This window comes from Condylura cristata, unplaced genomic scaffold (genome assembly GCF_000260355.1).
Source record: "Condylura cristata isolate star-nosed mole 26May11 unplaced genomic scaffold, ConCri1.0 scaffold00008, whole genome shotgun sequence".
Classification (NCBI taxonomy): Eukaryota; Metazoa; Chordata; class Mammalia; order Eulipotyphla; family Talpidae; genus Condylura; species Condylura cristata.
Genome location: NW_004567109.1, coordinates 29,251,079 through 29,271,868, shown reverse-complemented (window position 1 = coordinate 29,271,868; position 20,790 = coordinate 29,251,079). Strand labels below are relative to the sequence as shown.

The following is a 20,790-nucleotide window of genomic DNA, read 5'->3' as shown; positions in this document are numbered from 1 at the left end:
AACACTTAACCAAAGACATGACTAGAGAAATAGAAAAATGAACCTGATTTCTGTGATGTATGCAAACTGCGATGTATGCCAGCTATGTTTTGTTACTCTTCTAATCCCTGAACTGAATATTTTCCCTCTTTTTGAACTGAGGAAAAGGTAAAGTTAAACTGTTGAAATCAGGCAGTGTGATGGAAGGTTGATGAGGTGCTCTTTTCATTGACTAACATTGTCTCTGATAGTTCCAGTCTATAAAAAAAGGGGTGCAGCACACAAGTGACATTTAAGTAACTTCACAATTTCACTCTAACTGCTAGTTAGAATATTGGTGGCTACATTAATCTAGAGACAAATATAAGTCACAGAAGATTTTTGCATGTATTCCTTAAATATCTCCTTTAAGTAAAATTAATAGTGTGTGTGTGTGTGTCCATTGAGAATGCCTAGGAGTAATAACAGTAAGCATCCAGCTAACAGTCACATATGGTTTCTAAATACCATTTTCCATTAAAATGAACCAGGGTTCCTGGAGAAATGATCAATCCTTGAGCTGGGACATACAATGCATAGAGTAGCCTAAACTATCTTCTTCTTTTTTTTTTAATGAATTTTTCTTTTAATCGAGGTGATGTTGGTTTGCAACACCATGTCTATTTTAAGACAGCTCTTCAATGGTAAGTTATATACCACACCACCATCAAAACACCAAAGGGCTCCTTCCCCTCTCTGGTTCCTCCTCTCCCTCTGGTAGCACCAGTTCTGCAGTCAGGTTTCAGGGGTTTGTTTTCTGTCCCATGCTTTTTAGGCCATCTTCTTGAGCTATAAAGTAAATGAAATACTAAAGGGAATCATGAGACAATAAGAGTCAGCTAAAAGGGACTCCCAATGACCAAAGCAAGGATATTTCGAACATCAAGATAAATGATATTAATGGACTGCAATCCTTTATTTTTTAAAAGATTTATTTATTTAGGCATACAAGAGCTGGAGTATATTCATGCATAGAGAGGAATGGGGATGAGAGGATTCACCAGAGAGAGTGGGAAGCAGTGAACTAACTGAAGTACATTGCTGAGGGGAACACAGGGGGCAAGACAGGAGAAGTCGGCTGTGCCATATGGGTCAGCTCCCTGGCCGGGCATCAAACTTGTGCTGCAGTGGCTGCCAACTGCTTCATGGTGTTGAGATGTAACACCATGCACCACCAAGGAGGCCCCAGATAGCAACCCTTTAAATAAAGTACAAACTTAAGAGTTCACACTGACATATAATTTGTAATTTTTCTCTGCATATTTGAAATTATGTCAAAATAAAGGATCCTAATTAAAACAGAAAGTTAGAAATAGAGCTAGTCACCTACAGTCCCACTACTCCAAGTTGTCCATATTTACTGTTCCACATTGTTTCTTCTAGTCCTTGTTTATAATACTCATACAACTGTAGTATTACGTGGAATCTTTTACCTCTAGCTTTCTAAATAGCTTAAGGTTTTCACCTATTAAACTTTAAAGCCAACTCAGATTATTTCACTTTTTAAAAAAACCAGAGTGATTCAAATATGCCTCAACCAACGAATGGATAAACTATGGTACAGGCACATAATGAATATAACATGTTCAATAAAATATACTATATTCAGTAAGTTCAATGTTGAATATAATGTATTCAATAAAAAGGGGAGAAATTACTGATACACCATAAAATGAAAGAACCTCAAATGAGTTATATTTAGTGAAATAAGGCAGACTCAAAGTCCTTTTTAATTCATTTACATGGTATTTTTGAGAGGGGAAAACAGAAAACTCATTAGGGGCAGCAAACAGATTGGATTTCTGGTTGCAAGTGGCTAGAGAATAGGGGTGTCAATAAGGATTGACCCAAAGTATACATGGAATTTTTTTTTTTAAGATTTATTTATTTGTGCATACAGAACTGGGGTGCAGGCCAGAGGCTCAGGGGCGGTGAGAGGCTTCACCAGAGACAGAATGGGGAACAGAACAGGCAGATTGACGAAGTACACTGCTGAGGGGAGCAGCGGGCGGATCAGGAGCGGTCTGCCGCGCCATGTGGTCACCTCCGGGGCAGGCGGGAATCGAACTCATGAGAAATCGAACTCATGAGGAAGTAGCTTTAGATTCTCAGTGCTGTGCTTTAACCTGCTGCGCCACCAGGGAAGGCCTATACACAGAATTTTAAGGGATGATAAAACCATTCTGTATCTTGATTATGGTGGTAGTCACATGACTATATCATACATGTTTATAACAATTTGAAGAACACTGCACAAGAAAGGATATTCCTTACTATATGCAAATTATACCTTAATTAAAAATGGAAAGAAGGGAAAACAAGTTGGATTTTAAAAATGGGTTTCACTGAACAGAGTACAGAATCTATTCTCAGATTATTGTAAGTTTCCTGCTTATGTAAAATAGGTTGCTATAATACAAAGTCAAAACTGATTTAAGGAAATAAAAGTTTAAATGTTAATTAAATGCAAGTGAACATCCCTTTCCACAGTACTAATGACCTCCTGAATATTCTTGGCTTCTAGTTTCTCCACCATTTTACTCAAAGTAACACCAAGTTGATCTATCTAAAATGTAATATCACATGATTTTTTAGTAACATATTCTATAGAATAATTTCCAAACTTCTGAGCATAGCATCTGAAGTGTTTCAAAACCATGATCCAATCTATTGTCAGCCACATCTCCTATTATCTACATGCTATTGATGGGCCCTCTAGCCAGGCATTTGTAAGATAACATATCCTGTACCCCCAAGCACAACTACTCACCAAGCCTCTTTGTATTTTCAAATCTCTTTACCCATGTACAAGCCTGGCATGCCCTTCCTCTACCCTTCTGTTGGGCAATCTTGGTCATCCCAGTTCAAATCTATTTCTTCACAATAATTTCTTCTTCTGGATTTCTACAGCATTTTGAAAAACTGTCTGCTTTCCTCACATACTCAGAGGGACATAATCAGGGGACTAGGCATGCAGCAGTTATTCAATCAGAGCTGGTTGAAGGAGTAGGAATGTAATAAAGACATTAGATCAGGGCCTCCTTGGTGGTTCAAGGGGTTAAGTCTCAGCACTATCAAGCTATCATCAGCCACTGAGGCATAGGTTCAACCCCCAAACAAGGAGCTAACCCATTAGTTAAGCAGACCACTCTTGTCTTGCTCATGGCTCCCCTTAGCAGTGTTATTTCAGTAGATCTCCCTGTTCTGCTCCCTATTCTGTCTCTGGTGAATCCTCTTATACACACCCAGTGTATATACTTAAATACACTGCTGAGGGGAACAGCTAGCAAGACAGGAGAGTTTGTTGGACCATGAGTTAGCTCCTTAGCAAGGGATTAAACCATGTTGCAGTGGCTGGTGTCTTTACCACCTGTACCACCAGGGATGTCCAATAAAATAAAATAACTTTTTTTTTTTTTAAAGATTTATTTATTTGTACATACAGAACTGGGGTACAGGCCAGAGGCTCAGGGGCAGCGAGAAGCTTCACCAGAGACAGAGTGGGGAGCAGAACAGGCACATCTATGAAGTACACTGCTGAGGGGAGCAGCGGGCGGGTCAGGAGAGGTCTGCCACGCCATGTGGTCACCTCCGGGGCAGGCGGGAATCGAACTTATGTGGAAGTGGCCTTAGCTTCTCAGTGCAGTGCTTTAACCCGCTGCGCCACCAGGGAGGGCCCTAAAATAACTCTTTTTTTAAAGAAATAAATAAAAATAAGGACATCTGATTATGTGCAGTGGGTATCTAAAATTACTTTGCTTACAACCTTATTTCCAAAATACAATTTGTACCACAGTTATTTTCCCAATTGTGGCCTTTGTAGTGAGATATATACTGATAAATCCTTTTAGTGATAGCACTAAAAGGATCAATAATATCTTTCATATTTTTAGCCAACTTCTTTCTGTATTAGTCATAAATATATCACCAAAATGTTTTCATATTCCATATTCCCAGAAATACCAACACTGGTTAATAAGAACAATTTCACTTCCTGAAAATAAAAGAACTATGATAACTTCATGTTTAAAGTAGGATTTCTTGCTGAAAAGCATTAAGCTTCTATTCCCAGCAAATTACACAGCTACTATACTATGGCAGTCCTTTATAGTTTGGTTTTTAATGAAAATTTCCAACTCCAAATAAAACTGAGTGGCATTTCAGAGAACTGATTAAGGAGAAAACTTAAAATTCACTATTTTTATTATTTGATTTAATAAACATTTGTTCACTATGCGAAAGATCCTTTCAGGAGTAGGAGGAATAGGTCCTAGGTTTCAAGGATTTTATACCATAAAGAGAATAAAAACAAGCTAAATATATTATAGCTAAACCAAGTTAGAGACAGCTCCAAGAAGAACAAAGTGTTTTGTATATCTAAAGGGAGATGGTTCCTGAGAATGGGCCTTAAAAAAAAGAATTTTTATTATAGACATTATATTCCAAGAAGTTAAAGACTCAGGTTCTTGTAAAACATATCATAGATTCTATAAAAGAAACGTGTCTCATACCTTTGTGGAATCAAGAGTATGGGGAAAAAATGAATAAAAATGAATAATTACCAAGAAGTTCAAGAGAAAAAAAGAATGCCAATTAATATTAAAAGCTACAGAAGGGTTAAAGAGTAAGGAAGAAAAATAAAGACAAGGACATTTCATAATCAGAGTATTGGTGGCCTTATCTGACCTTAGTGAAGTCAGAAAATAGACTAAGGTATTTCAGCATGGAAAAACAAAAGTGGTTCGATATAAGAGTCACCATGAAAGAGAACAATTAAAGCAAGAAGAAAAACAGATCTTCTAAACAGGGAAAAAACCTGAACATATTTGCTGATAGTGGGAAAGGATCCAACTCAAAGACAAAGGTGGAAAGATTTTTTTTTGAAAAAGGAATATCAAAGGATAATATCTTTGAACAAAGTTATAGAAAATGATTAGAAATAATAGGATGCAAAGGGGAAAGAAAGTTGGGTCTAGAAGGCAGAGGGGCTATTATTCCTCTGGGAAAGCAGAGCATTTCTCTGAGAAAAAAGAAAGGAAATTGAAGTACTATCTAAGATTTAGGAAAGAAACTGCCCAGAGACTTGAGCACACAGACACTTATTTGATAGAAAGGAAGAAAATCAACAAGGGAAATAGAAAGAATTGGAGCTGCAGTGACAGCTTCGCTGGTTTCAGAAACAAATTTACAGAAGTCCATTCTGTATATTTGGTGACTTTCTCCAAACAAACTCAGAAGCCTGGGAGGCTATGCGGAGAAAGTAAATGGTGGGTAAGGAAAGCAAGAAGTGACTTGCCTAAATTAAAATCACTCAGTTTGGCAGGGGCTGAGACAAGTACCCAGCCAGCTCCGGTTTTTAGTTCAACACTCTCATTTGACTAAGCTGCCTCCCTTTTGAACAAAATATTCCTAAGGCTGATTAAATTTAAAAGCTAATGGTGAGTTTAAAAGTCTTAAAGCAATGTACCGAGATACTCATTCTTTGAGTACTAAGACAATAAAATTAGCACCCCCACCCCCGTCACTAGTTGTGTAGTTGTAAAAAGTCAGAAGGAATTTGCTGCCAGAAAAAAATAAGATGCCACTTACCTGGCGGCTTCAGGAAAACCCATCTTGTACAGCGTGACAACTGCAGCTCCTCCAAGGCCTAAATTATGCTGAAGAGCAATCTTTGCACCAGGAACCTGCCTTTTTCCGGCTTCCCCTCTCAGCTGCCAGCAGAGTTCAGCACACTGAGCCAGACCTAACAAATCAAACACAGAGTAACCGGATACGTCGGTTTATAAAGCCGCAGCATCAGCTTTCTCAAGGAAGCAATAGGCTAACTTTTAGTTGTGATTTTTAATAAAAGCATTTAAATAAACCCAGATATTAACACCTAAATAATACATTTTCTTAAGTGCACTGATAGCTTTTCACCTAGTAATTTTTTCCCCTAAATAATCTCAGTATTTAGTTAATATCCAGGCCTAAAAAATTCCCTGCACTTTCAAAAATTTATCTAACCTGTTATTTTCTGGCTATGTAAAAAGAGAAAACACTGATATTCTATTCTCTGGCGTGGGCAAAAATAATTAACAGATTTTACCATTTATAATGTATCAAAAGAAAAATTTAGTATTTGGGAATTCATAAAAATTCCCTAAAAAGAGGGAATTTTCCCTTCCCCAAATAGGTCCCAAGAAAACTGAACTGTTTTTCAGTTCATCTTATTCACAAATATTCACAAAAATAATATCTGGAATCACAAAAATAGCATTTTATCCCCTGGTTATAAAATTAAAGTTTTTAAAGAGCTGAATAAGAACTTAAGGATGCAAATACTGCGAAATAATAAAAGTAAGTAATTTGTGAATAGTTACAAAAGGGGCTAATTCAAATGAGATTAGGCAGCCACTGCAGTTTGATCCCCCACCAGAGGGCACAGCAGACCTCCCCTGTCTCCTACTCTGCTTCCCCTCAGCAGTGTATTTCAGTTGATCACCTGTTCTGCCCACTACTCTGTGTCTGGTGAATCCTCTCAAAACCACCACCTCAACATCTCTGGCCTGTACCCCAGTTCCTGTATGCATAAATAAATAAATCTTAAAAAGAAACCAGGCCCGGCCCTCCCTGGTGGCGCAGTGGGTTAAAGCACAGCACTGAGAAGCTAAAGCCACTTCCGCATGAGTTCGATTCCCACCTGCCCTGGAGGTGACCACATGGCGTGGCAGACCTCTCCTGACCCGCCCGCTGCTCCCCTCAGCAGTGTACTTCGTCGATCTGCCAGTTCTGCTCCCCAATCTGTCTCTGGTGAATCCTCTCACCCTCCACATCTCTGGCCTGTACCCCAGTTCCATATGAATAAATAAATAAATCTTTAAAAAAAAAAAAAAAGAAACCAGGCCCTCCCTGGTGGTGCAAAGGGTTAGGACGCAGCACTGCTAGCAGCAGCAGCCACTTCAGTTCCATCCAGACCCCAGGGGTGATCCACATGGCACAGCAGACCTCTCCTGCATTGCTAGCTTGCTGCTCCCCTCAGCAGTGCACTTCAGTGCACTTCATTAATCTGCCTGTTCTGTTCCCCACTCTGACTCTGGTGAATCCTCTCACCGCCCCTGCACCTCTAGCCTGTACCCCAGTTCTGTATGCATAAATAAATAAATCTTAAAAAAAAAAAAAAAGAGGGCCCTCCCTGGTGGCACAGTGGGTTAAAGCACAGCACTAAGAAACTTAAGCAACTTCTGCATGAGTTGGATCCCCGCCTGCCCGGGAGGAGACCACATGGTGTGGCAGACCTCTCCTGACCCGCCCGCTGCTCCCCTCAGCAGTGTTCTTCGTCGGTCAGCCTGTTCTGCTCCCCACTCTGTCTCTGGTGAATCCTCTCACCACCCCTGCACCTCTGACCTGTACCCCAGTTCTATAATGCATAAATAAATAAATCTTTTTAAAAAAAGAACCCTGTATGTCCTCATTTGTTTGTCCTTCTACCAGATCAGTAATTCAAGGGCAGCTGAGTTAAAAAATGCTCTAACAGGATAAACTAGTTTTACCATCCTGGCTGGAGAATTACACAATTCTACCTACAATATCTGTTCTTCAACCACGCACCCAATCCCAACTTCAGATTCCTGAGTACCTGAGATGGTTTCCCATATAAGCCCTGAAGTCCTCAAGAAATTTAACTGCCACTTCTTATTTCCAAGAAATGAAAAGAATATGCACTTCAAATACTCTTTTAAAATAGTTAATTCAGCACCCTACAGTGACTTTTTTGTTCCACTGCATTTATTACTAATATATAGTTTTTAATGTTAACACATAAAAATCACTGTCAGTTCTCCAGGACTCTAATCCCTCCTGACCAGTTCAGACCCAGTTCCTCACAACCACTTCCAAACTGATACACAGTGCCTGAGCTGTGAGATAAGAAGAGGAAGGGAAGAGGCTGACAGAACTTTCCAGATTCTTCCCAAAGGGAGGCCAGATGAGGATCCACTGAATTCAAACAAAAAGGCAGGTGACTTCACAATGGTATAGTCTAACTAAAATGGGCTGGAGAGGAGAGAGTTAGGCCCATCAGAGACTTCAGAGAACATCTGAGAGATCTGGGTCAAATCCAGAAAAACTGATACCATAATGAAGAGGACCAAGGAGGAGGTCCTATGGAAAGTTACACTATTTTTCCCCTGGATAAATGAGAAAGTCCATAGAGTCTCAAGAGTCATAATTATTTTGGGAGGAAAACTACTCTAGTGTTGGATGTCACAATGAGAAAGGCTATGAAAGGGTTCGTAAAGGGTTCACAGTTTCACAAAGTCTTTGCAGTTTTTTTATATTAACAAGGAAGGTCAAAGTGAATGATTTTACTAATTCAAACTTTGAGGCAATTGACCTACCAGATATTGGATCTGCCATTAACAAAAAGCTTAAATATTTAACAAAATTGTAAGACAAACAAAAAAGTATCTGAACTGGTTTTATATATGTATAGATGGCAAATGTTGGTAGTTTTCTTCCCAGAAGTATAACTATACATAGTTTACAAATAACCAAAAATATTCAACCTCATCTTGATCAAATCAAACAGAAAGATACAATTTTTAACCAAACAACTGAATAAGGATATTTAAAAATGGGACTAATCATTGCTGGGGAAACCACAGCAAGACAGTCACCTATACAGAGCACTGATGACAGTTCTAACCAGTACAACCTTTTTGGAAAGCAATCTGTAAAATTAGTAATATGCTTTGAAAATCATACTGTGGAAATTAGCATAGACAATTTGATACACACAGCTGTCTGTTCGGGACATTGTTATAATAGTGAAACAGCTGTTCGGGACACTGTTACAATAATGAAAGCCTAGATAATCCAGATATAAAATAATTGTTTATATAAATTATGAGCTATCCATGTAACAAGTAATATGTTCCTACTTTAAATAATTTTATAAAGTTTTTACAACAGATGTTTAAAAAGAGGTTTGTTATATATAAAGCATTACAGGAAAATACTTACGATATAATCATAGTAAAAAATGCAAGGACCCAATGAGATACTCTTAGACCCATCCATCCAACAAATATTTACTTAATTTCTATTATGCACCAGACAATGCATAAAGACACAGAAGATCCAGCAAGAAACTAGAGAGGCATGACCTTTTCTCTCAAAAATAGTCTGAGATTCAGAGATGTAGGTATTTACAACACAATCTGATAATGTTATCAGAGGCATTACCACAAGTACATAGAAGAGGAATATCTAGCATAGCTTGGCAGGTCAAGGAATGATTCCCTGATGAATGGAGATCTACCTAACTGAATCCTACAAATAAAAAGCTAGTCAAACAAAAAGGAGGGAAGAGTGCCTCAAGATGAGAGATAAACATATATGCAAAGAAGGGACATGGGATGTTCCTTGGGGTTAAATCAGCCAAAGCAGATTTCAGAGCAATGACTTGCGAGGAGAAGGCCATAAATGATGAAGAGGAAAATACAAAACTGTATTTGCAGATGTATGATTTGCCTATACAACATTTTTATTCACTTTTTATATCCAAAAAGGAGAGGTGTTTTTTTTTTAAAGATTTATTTATTTATGTATATAAGAACAAGGGTACAGGCCAGAGTATTCACCAGAGACAGAGTGGGGAGCAGAACAGGCAGATGTACTGAAATACACTGCTGAGGATGGCAGCGGGTGAGACAGAAAAGGTCTACTGCACCTTGTGGGTCAGCTCCCTGGCCAGGGATCAAACTTGTGCTGCAGTGGCTGCAGACAGCTTCATAGTGCTGTGCTTTTAACCTGTTGTGCCACCAGGGAGGCCCTCAGGAGATATTTATTTTTAAAAAGGAAAGGAGAAGATGCTTGCACAGACATGAGCAGGAAGAGCCCATTAAAATTTTCAAAAACTACCAGAATTGAGTTTTAGCAAGGATATTAGATAAATCTACAAAATCAATTCTATTCCTACATTGCTAGGAGCTATGAAAAATTGAAATTAAAATGATGCAATTATAAATAGTACCAAAATATTAAATACTTAGGGATTAAATCTCATCAAACACTGTGCAAAACCCATACCATGAAAACTATAATATTCCTGAGAAAAGTTAAAGAAGACCTAAATAAATGGTGATACATATATTTGTTTCATGGATCAGAAGACTCATTATTGTTCAAATGTCAGTTCTCCCCCATGTAAATCTACGCACTCAGTGTAACCTCAACTAAATACCCTGGACCAAGTTTTTAGAAATTGACAAGCTAATTCTAAAGTTTTTATGGAAATACAAAGGAGCTGAATAGTCAAACTACTAAGGAAAAGAATAAAACTGGAGGACTAAGGTTATCATGATAATTAAGAAAAGTTTAAAAACTATTATAAAACTACAATAATCAAGTATTGTACTCACACAAAAACAAAGGAATTAACTGACAGAAAAGAGTCCAGAAATAATGGAGCCCACTGCATATGAACAAGTGATTTTTGACAAAGCCAATTCAATGGAAAAAGTATAACCATTCCAAAAATTGTGCTGTAACAACGGGAAATTCATATGTAGATTTCCATATGTGGATCCATATGTGGATCCATAATACTTTGTGCCATATACAAAAATAAACTCAAAATGGATCCCAGATCTAAATCAAAGCCTAAAATACAAAACATCTGGGAGAAAACAACAGGAAAAGGTCTTTGTGACCCTGAGTTAAAGATTTGTTAAGAAACAATAGCAGAAGTGAATCTCTGAGGAAAAACTTGGTGAATAATACTGTATTACATATTTGAAAGTTGCTAAAGAGAAGCTTTTTGTTGTTGTTTAATTTTAAAAAGACAGGTTCATAAGGAAATAGATGCACCTGCAAAGACACAAATTAAGTGCTTGCAGACAAGAATTGCCAAGAGGGAAAGTTTTTACTTTTCCTCCTCCCTGGCTGCCTAAAGTTCCACTGCTATCATAAATGACACAGTACCTGTCCAAACGAGGAAGTTTATAACTAATCCACTACTTCAGTGGAAACAAACAGTAACTGATATCTTTCACCCTGGGAAACAGAACTTAAGACAAAAATGAGTAAGGCCACATCCAGATATCATCTTCGTGTTTGGATTCAAACTCATTACAGTGGCGGTAATAACTGGCTTTGGCTAGATTTACAACTCCTTGGGTTATGCAGACAAAAATCAACCCAACATAGACCTGCAAGACATACCTTAAGAAAACACTGAAAGAAACATAAGAATAGAATGAAGGAAGTCAGGGTGACTGTAAAGGTCAATGCTAGTGCTGGCAAAAAGTGAGCTGGAGATTAGAAAATAATTGGAGAAGAAACCCTACATGACTTTTATCTATGGTAATTGTGCAGATTTTTTATGAGAGGATAAGTAAATTAAAACCTTTTATGTGTCTGGTTGTTTGAAAGAGGAAAAAATTTAAGTACATAGGGTGATGGCTATTAACTAGATTTATGGTGGACATTTTGCAATATATATACCTATCAAATCATCTGGCATATTCAAAGCCAATAATGTTATATGTCAATATAGTTTGATTTAAAAAAGAGAATGTAATTATCGATAAATTATCATTTATGGTAAACGTACACACACAAATTTACTTAATTATTATGTGGTTCTATTTCTATGAAGTTCTTGAATTAGCGAAACTAATTTAATGTGGTCGATTAGGCTGGATGTAGGGATAAGAGTTGGAAAATGAGAGAAAGGGAAGACATATTCTGTGATATATATATCCTATATCTTGTTTTAAATGATACAACCATCAAAACCAATCACTTAAAACTTATAATTCAGTGGTTTTTACTATATTCACAGGTATGTCTAACCATCATTATAATCAAAGTAGAAAGTACTCAAAAGTAACATCAAAGAAATCCAGTATACTCTGTAGCTATTACTCTCCTATCTTCTTTAGTCCTATGCAAATACCAATATACTTTCTGTCTCCATAAACTTGACTATTTTGGTCAGTTCATATAAATGAGATCATGTAACATGTGATCTTCTCTGACTGCCTTCTTTCACATAACAAAATATTTTCTAGGTTTAAGGTTTATGTTGTAGCATGGGCCAATACTTCATTTCTTTTATGGTGGAAAATATTCCATTATATGAATATACTGCATTTTATTTATCCAGTCATAAGGAGATGGCAGACATCTGGGCTGTTTCCACCTTTTGGTTATTATAAATAATGTGGCTATATAAATAGTTTGGATTTTGTGAGAAATGTGTAATTTATCTATATGCCAATTTTAAGAAAAAATATGGATATGAAAAACCATACTACTACTGCAAAGCATGATTCCTAAGTATTTTAATGGAAGGCAGAACAAAAGTATATCAAAATGGCAGACAAATAAATTATAATAAAAATATGCTCTGGGCCCTCCCTGGTGGTGCACTGGGTTAATGCACACACAGCCCTATGAAGCTAACTGACGTGCCACGTTAGCATGAGTTCAATCACTGCCAGGGAGCTGACCTACATGGTGCAGCAGACCTCTCCTGTCTCTCCTGTTTCTCCCCTCAGCAGTGTACTTCATCAGTCTGCCTGTTCTGCTCCCCATTCTGACTCTGGTAAATCCTCTCACCACCCCTGTACCTCTGGCCTCTACCCAGTTCTGTATGCATAAATAAAAAAATAATAAATCTTAAAAAAAATGCTCTTTTAAGGAGGAAAAAAGTATCAATAAAAACAACTAAGTGACATCTCACATTCATCTTCTGGTAAAACAGAGGTTTCTTATATGTGAGTGAGAAGCGGTCTGAAAGGAGAAATTAAATCATCATCTCAAATGCTAACTATAATTCTTTAAGGTGTCAATGACCATACCACAGAAATATTTATTATCACCCCAACTTCTCTATGTCCCATTAGCAACAACAACATTCAAGTATGACCTAATTCTTTTGAGGTATAAGGGAAACAGATTAGTCTATTTACCAAAGACAGAAATATAGTTTAAAAATAATGTCTGTGTGGCATTAGGCACAATTTTAACATAGGGATATTGATGCTTTGGCAACAGTCATATTAGAAGGAAAATTATTTTCTTTATAAATTAAGACTGTTCTGTTGCTAAAATGGTTATGAATTATTTCTCATACTGTGATACAAGCAAGGACTTATTACAAACAGTTAACTGGATCCATTATGGTTTCCTTTATAAAAATGGTAGGAGCAAATATTGACATTTACTGTGTTCCTTCCTAGTTTGTCTTGAGGATTTTACTATATAATTCACACACACGTATCCTCATTGAACCCATAAAACCATCAAATAAGGTAGATTTTACAAAATTTTACAAATTAAAAAGAAAAAAATCTGGGATCAACTAAGCTATATACTTAGAAAAGTGAAGAGGCTAAGATCAAACCTAAGACTTCATTCATAGAGAACACATAATTGAGGAAGATTCCCTACACACCCCTTTCTATTCACAGTCACTACTCAAAACATTTACCTGCACTATTCATGCTTTTTCACTTCTACTTCTTTCTGAATACCTATGTGCTTCCATATAAAATATTTCACTATACTTGTTTCAAAGTTGCTGAATATATTAACCAAATCCAAAAGACATTTATTCTTTGTTGATTTAACTCTTCTGGCCTGAAACACTCTCCTCCCTTGGATAACTAACCATTTCTTCTCATTATTCTTAAATATCTTTTCTTTTCCACCTACATCTTTAATTTTTATATCCCCTCTGATTTTTTTTTTTAAAGATTTATTTATTTGTGTGTATACAGAACTGGGGTACAGGCCAGAGGCTCAGGGGAGGTGAGAGGCTTCACCAGAGACAGAGTGGAGAGCAGAACAGGCAGATCAATGAAGTACACTGCTGAGGGGAGCAGCGGGTGGGGTCAGGAGAGGTCTGCCACACCATGTGGACACATCCGGGACAGGCGGAATCGAACTCATGCGGAAGCGGCTTTAGATTCTTAGTGCTGTACTTTAACCCGCTGCGCCACCAGGGAGGGCTATCCCCTATGATTTTTATCATTGATATTTGAGCTGATTTGCCAACATGGTACTTCCCCTCGTTAAGAAGTTCACTTCACAGGGCCCTCCCTGGTGGCATAACAGGTTAAAGCACAGCACTATGAAGTTACCACAGCCACTGCAGCATGAGTTCAATCCCCAACCAGGGAGGTCACCCACATGATGACCCACCCTCTGCTCCCCTCAGCAGTGTATTCCAGTTAGTCAACCTCTTCTGCTCCCCAATCTATCTCTGATGAATCCTCTCACCCCCTGCACTTCTGCACCCCAGTTCTGCATGCATAAATAAATAAATCTTTTTAAAAATTAAATATAAAAAAGAAGTTAATTTAACAGCCTCAATGAATGAAATGCAGAGAGTCCTGTTTACAACATTCACTAGGCTTACCATATATTCTATCTCCCTGAAGCAGTGGGTCTGATAGACAATTTGAAGATTCTATAAATGGTACTAGCAAATTTTGTGAGGCTAAAGTAATACCCTCCAAAATGAGCCTCTGAATCAATGGTGCTGTTTTTCTGTGGCCAGTAAACAAGTCCCCTGGGAGTCAAAGGACAGAAAAAAATTTTATTTGCCATTCCCTAAAATTTGGGTTCTACAGGTTTAGAAGTCTTAGATTAAACAATGGCTCCACAGAACTGGAAGCAGACTGCCATCTGCCCACTTTGGATTCTTCATGACAATGAACTAATAGGCAAGAAGGGAATTAGCTGACTGGGGTGATTGATCCTGGTTATCATGGAAATATTATGCAGACCCAAGATTAGCCACAGGTAAGAGGATCTTCTCAGGTTCTTTCTGAGCATGCACACAACTTTAGGCTTATATACATTCTTCCATATGTACTTGGTGTTCTACATTTCCAGGAAAACTTCCAGATCTTTTCAAACACCATAATGAACATCTCTCTCCAGTTTTTTACTTTTAACTTTTTTGGTTGGTTTGTTCTTTGCCCAGTTGTCATTGTCATCTCAGGCAACTATGTTGTTAAAATAGTTGTTGCTGATTGTTCTCAACAAATGACTCTGGTTAACTCCACTGGTTAAGTTCTCAGTCAGTTACAGAAAGACAAGAGTTTCATACTAGGGAACTGTCAAATACATGTATAGCTCAGAGATATTGTGGTTTGGTTTCAAATCACCACAATAAAGTAAATATCACAATAAAATGCGTCACATGAATTTTTTGATTTTGCAATATATTTAAAAATTATGTTTACAATGTAACTTTGATGTGTGTGTTTGTAGTACCACGATGTCTAAAGACAATGCACATACCTTTATTTAAAAATATTTCATTACAGGGCTCTCCCTGGTGTTGCAACGGGCTAAAGCACCACTTTCTGAAGCTTTCCGAAACCACTGCAGCACTAGTTTGGTTCCCCACCAAGGAGGTAACCCATATGGCACAGCAGGCCTCTCCTAACCTGCCTGATGTTTCCTTTGGCAGTGTACTTTGTCAATCTGCCTGTTCTGCTCCCCACTCTGTCTCTGGTGAATCCTCTCACCCACCATACTTCTGGCCTGCACCCCAGTATGCATAAATAAATCTTTAGAAAAAAAATTTCATTACCAAAAAATGGTAACCATCTTCTGAGTCTTCAGCAAGCTACAATCTTTTTATAGCATAGCATATTAATTTGTAAAAAAAAAAAAAAATCTACAAAGCACAATCAAGAAAAGCACAATAAAGCAATGACTTTTCTCTGATAATGACTTAGAAAGAGTTCCACATTTTTTCTACTCCTTCAATGCTAGCGAGGCTGTTAATTTTCACCATGTTTAACAGATTATTGGCTTTCAAAGCTACCATGGACCTGGAGGAAAGGCAGTGGTATTAGAACAAGTCAAAATGCCACAATGTTTACAGTTTTTACAGAGATTCAGATGTTTGTTTGTTTTTAATAAGTGTTCCCCTAGATAGCTTTAAGCTTTTGGTTAGTCTTCAAAGTTCTGAAAAAAAATTTCCAGCATTCTTGGTATTTTTATAAAGAGTATTTTCAGATGTTGTCATTTTGCCACTCCCAATGAAATCATTCTAGTTCCTCTCATATTTAAATTTCTTTCATAGATTGCTTAAAGCATTCTAGTACTAGTATTTTATGGGGGTTAGAACATATTTAAAAGTAATTGTATTCTAACACACAAAAGACAGAAGAAAATGAATATAATAATATACTGTTACAAAAATAATTCATATTATATGTGAAGTAGCATAGCATTATTTGAAGGTAGACTGTGATAAACTAAAGATGCTGTGACAATTCCTAGAGTAACTACCAGAGAATAAGAAAATTTCAGAAAAAGTACAATACTAAACAGTACCCAATTAACAAAATGATAGCATGGAAAAGAAAAGAACCAAAAAACAGATAAGACAGAAAACAAACTGCAAGTTTTCAAATATACAACTATCTGTGTACATATCTTTGTCTGTCTTACTCTCAATATAATCTGTTTTTCTGTATTAAATCACAAGCTTACTAAATTTGAGTGACAAAATAAAATAGTTAATTGCTGTAATGAAAAATTATTAATGATAATGTCTGTACTTCAGAATATAAGAATTTATAAAATTTTAATCAATCGGTAAGACAATTTGGAAAGAATAAAACTCATTTATCTTTATAAAAATAAATGCCAGAATTTTAGTGCTAAGTTACTTAAGAAACTTCTTTGTACAATTTCTTCATTTTACAATTGGAGAAACTAAAAGTCAAAGAGATTAACTAATTAACTTCTAGTTCATCTCTATCAAAATAAAATACCAGAAACATAACAACTATGTACTGATTTCAAATGATTTCTTAATGAATATTTTTCTCCTTTCTTTTCTTTTGGCATAGAAGAACTAGGGTATAGTAGGCCGGAGGTGCAGGGGTAAGAAGATTTACCAGAGACAGAGTGGGGAGCAGAACAGGATGGTCCACCGAGATACACTCCTGAGGGGAGCAGCAAGACAGGAGAGGTCTGCTGCACCATGTGTGTTAGCTCCCTGGCCAGGATCAAACTCAGGCCACAAATGCTAAGGCTTAACCCCGAGGCCACCAGGGAGGCCCTCAAATGATTCTTGTCTAACAGGCCTAGCAAGTTTTACATTTGACAACACCTTGCTAATTAAGCAGCACACTTATTTGAAAAAAAAAAAACTTTAGAAATGTATTGTTGAATTTAATCATCAAATTTTCGTCAACTAACCAAGATTTCGTCAATTAACCAAGTATACTGTACTTAAGGAAAATAAAATATACCATGGCTAAACATTTAAAGCACTGGCTACACGTATAGAAAATACAACGTTTAAATCAAATCAAATGACTTAAAAATAAATGACTGGTCCTCCCTGGTGGCCCAGCGGGTTAAAGCACAGCATTAAGAAGCTAAAGCCACTTCAGCATGAGTTTGATCCCTGCCCTGAGAGGTGACCCTGCCCACTGCTCCCCTCAGCAGTGTTCTTCATCAGTTGACCTGTTCTGCTCCTCACTCTGTCTCTAGTGAATCCTCTTACTGCCCCTACACCTCTGGCTTGTACCCCAGTTCTGTATGCATAAATAAATAAATCTTTTTAAAAATAAATAAATAAATGATTAATGATTCACATTTATTGTCAAAAATTCCAACAAAATCCATATGTAGTATTACCTGTAGCTCCCAGTGGGTGTCCCTTTGAAATCAATCCACCACTAGGATTTATGACCCACTTTCCTCCGTAAGTATTGTCTCCTCTGTCAACCAGTTTTCCACCTTGTCCTTTAGAAGAAAAAATAATATCCACAAATATTAAAAATGACAGGAACATTTTTAATAAAAAAAAATGACAGGAACAACTTATATGGCCTTTTTAAAGCTTCATTATAGCGAAGAATTTTTTTTGACAAACACCTCTTTAACAGTTCAAATAAATATCAATTGATATACGCATTTTGAAAAGTTAGCTACAAATATTGAGTAGTAAAGGCTTATATTTTTAGAATATTTCCTGCCTGAAGCCAAGTTTCTACTTGTTCCTAAGAATACTCTGGCTTCCAAAATTGCTACAAATATAATAGTGATTCAGCGAATCAAAAGAATTGAAATGATATAATACTACCACTGAAACAATTATATCACTTTTAAAATTTTAAACTAGATTTAAAAATATAAACTTAGGTTATAAATTGAAAACCTTCCATTAAAGCATACTTTTTTCAGTGTGTTTCTGACAGAAAAACTAATACAAGGCTTTAATCATAACAGGTATTCTACCAACTATTATTGCTTTCAAAACTGGTAAATATTGTTATTGTACTGAGTAACAGCAGACCAAATACAAAACCAATCCCAAGAAGTGAATAATTTACTACATTGTTTCCCCTCCATAATGTATACAACTCTGTAACATGTCAGCAGTTCCTGTAGGGAAGTTATCATGTACTTGTCAACCCAAAGTGATCCAGAGATTAAAGTACTACAAATGACTGTTTTCACATGCTACAAATGGGAAAAGAGATGCATACACTTCTATAAAGCATTAATTATGCCTGTTATATCTCCCCAAAACTGCCCTACGAACTCAGGGATACAACAGTGAATGAAAGAGAAAAAAATCTATGCTCTCAAGGAATTTAATTTATTGTGGAGAAAAGCATGAGTAATAGACAGGAAATATGTAAGATAAATAAAATATACAATTGCCACTGGGAAAAAAAAGTAGCCAAGAGTGATATAGGAAGTGTCAGGTTAAAGAGGACAAGAATGAGGAAATTACATTTTACACAAAGTGATTGGAGATTCCGCTGAGATGAGGACAATTGGTTAAAGACCTGAAGGGAATGAGAAAGCAAATCACATAGTTGTATGGAACAAAGATTGAGCTAGGAACAAGCTCAGAGTATCTGATGAAGGACGGCAATAGAACCACAGAAAAGTAAAAGAGTTGGAGGAAAAGAGGTCAAAGAGATGATAGTAAAGAGGACAGATCAGAGTGAGATGAACAGAGGAATGACACTGACCTGCTATATTCTTTTAGTAGTATCGTTAAAGCTGTAATACAGAAAACAGACTGAAAGAGAGCAGAAGCTGGGGGACCCGTTATGAGACTACTACAGTAATGCAAATGAGAACTGATGGTGCTCTGGACAAAGCTGGTGGTGATGAACAGTGGAAATACGAAGTCACATCCAGGGTATATTTTGAAGGTAGAGTCCACAGGCAATAAGATGCAGAGATGGATTCAAGGAGGATTGTGAGGAAAAAAAATAATCAGAATGAGTCTACACTTTCTAGTGTGAGCAAGTGAAAGATGGGAAAGACTGAAGGACGAGGAAGTTTGGGAAATATCTGGAGTTTAATTTGGACTTGGGTTTGAGAAACTAATGAGATATCTAAAAAAGACCTGACAAGTAGGCAGCTGACATAGGATTCCAGATATCAGAAAAGCTATTTAAAGTAGAGATATCTATTTGAAAGTCACCACTATACTTAAAACCTTGAGATTGGGTTCCAATTCTGCTAAGGCAGTGTATGTTCACTCTAGTCCATCTCTCCCACTGATTACAACTAAAATACTGGGTAAAGTTAACAAAAACACTACCTACTCTGGGGAATACACAAAAGCAGGGAGAAAAGGGTGGGAGTCAAAACATGGAGAATCCACAACCCTTTTTTAAACTCTTAATAGTTTTGCCCCAAGGGAAGCACAGTTCCAGAGTAGCACTTGGCAGCAAATATCTAACAGAAATCCTGTATTTCTATCTATAGGAACTAGAAGAATTCTCTTCAGGCCAAAGAGTAAAGGAGGATGTTTGCAGTGGATAAAGTGAGATAAGGGGTTACTAAATCCTGTGTATGGCTCCCTCCTGAACTAAGAATGTGTAGGACAGATCCAAACCAGCACAGCAAAGGCTTACAGAAGTTTTTTATTCAAAAATATTTAACCATCACTTAGAAGACCTTCTAAATACAGGTGCATTGACTGCTTGCTAAAAGATAACACTCTCTTCAGAATCTATATGACATAGAATTCACCCATACAATCCAAAATTACTTGATAAACAAAGCCAGGAAAACTTGGCCAGCTTTCAAGGGAAAAAGATAAGCAATAAATTCAAAACCTGAAAAGTCCCAGGCTATAGAAGATAAGACAAAGACAAAACAGTTACCTGAACTATTAAATAAACACCCTAAAAATTAATAAAAAGACACAAGTTCTCAGCAGAAAAGTGGAAACTACAAATTGAAACAAGTGGGAACTTTAAAACTAAAACTGCAATGTTTGACATAAAAAACTCACTAGAGATTCAAGAGCAGAAAGAGGGTAAGGAGGAGTCCATAAGCTTAAATATGTACCAATATAAGTGACCAAACCTGAAAAGCAGATTAAAAAATGAACAGCACCTCAGGGACCCGTGGGGGCAACAATTAAAAGGTCTAATATATGTACTATTAGAGTTCCAGAAGAAAAGACTGTATCTACCATATGACCCAGCAAATCCCAAATACCCTGTGGGTATCTACTCAAAGAATGCAAAAACACTAATTCAAAAGGATATATGCACTCCTAGATCCACTACAGCACTATTTACATTGCACAAGTTATGGAAACCACCTGCGAGCCTAACAACAAAGGAATGATGATGTCCTATATACTTCTTAACCATTCCTGTGTTATTGGACACTCAGGCTATTTCTATAACATGATGGAACACTACTCGGCTATCTAAAAAAATATGAACTCTTGCCATTTGCTACAACATGGGTGGATCTGGAAGG

The 20,790-nt window shown here is 37.0% G+C and overlaps 1 protein-coding gene across 1 annotated transcript in view; it reads right to left on the bottom strand.

Moving 5' to 3' along the window:
• The window catches only part of SCP2 (sterol carrier protein 2), a 76,782-nt gene that overhangs the window by 21,888 nt on the left and 34,104 nt on the right, over window positions 1-20,790 (bottom strand). The window contains exons 11-12 of the mRNA XM_004679021.2: window positions 17,683-17,790; window positions 5,608-5,761 (exon numbers count right to left, since the gene is read on the bottom strand). Of these exons, the coding sequence (XP_004679078.1) occupies window positions 5,608-5,761; window positions 17,683-17,790 (262 nt within the window). The remainder of the gene's footprint in view (window positions 1-5,607; window positions 5,762-17,682; window positions 17,791-20,790) is intronic.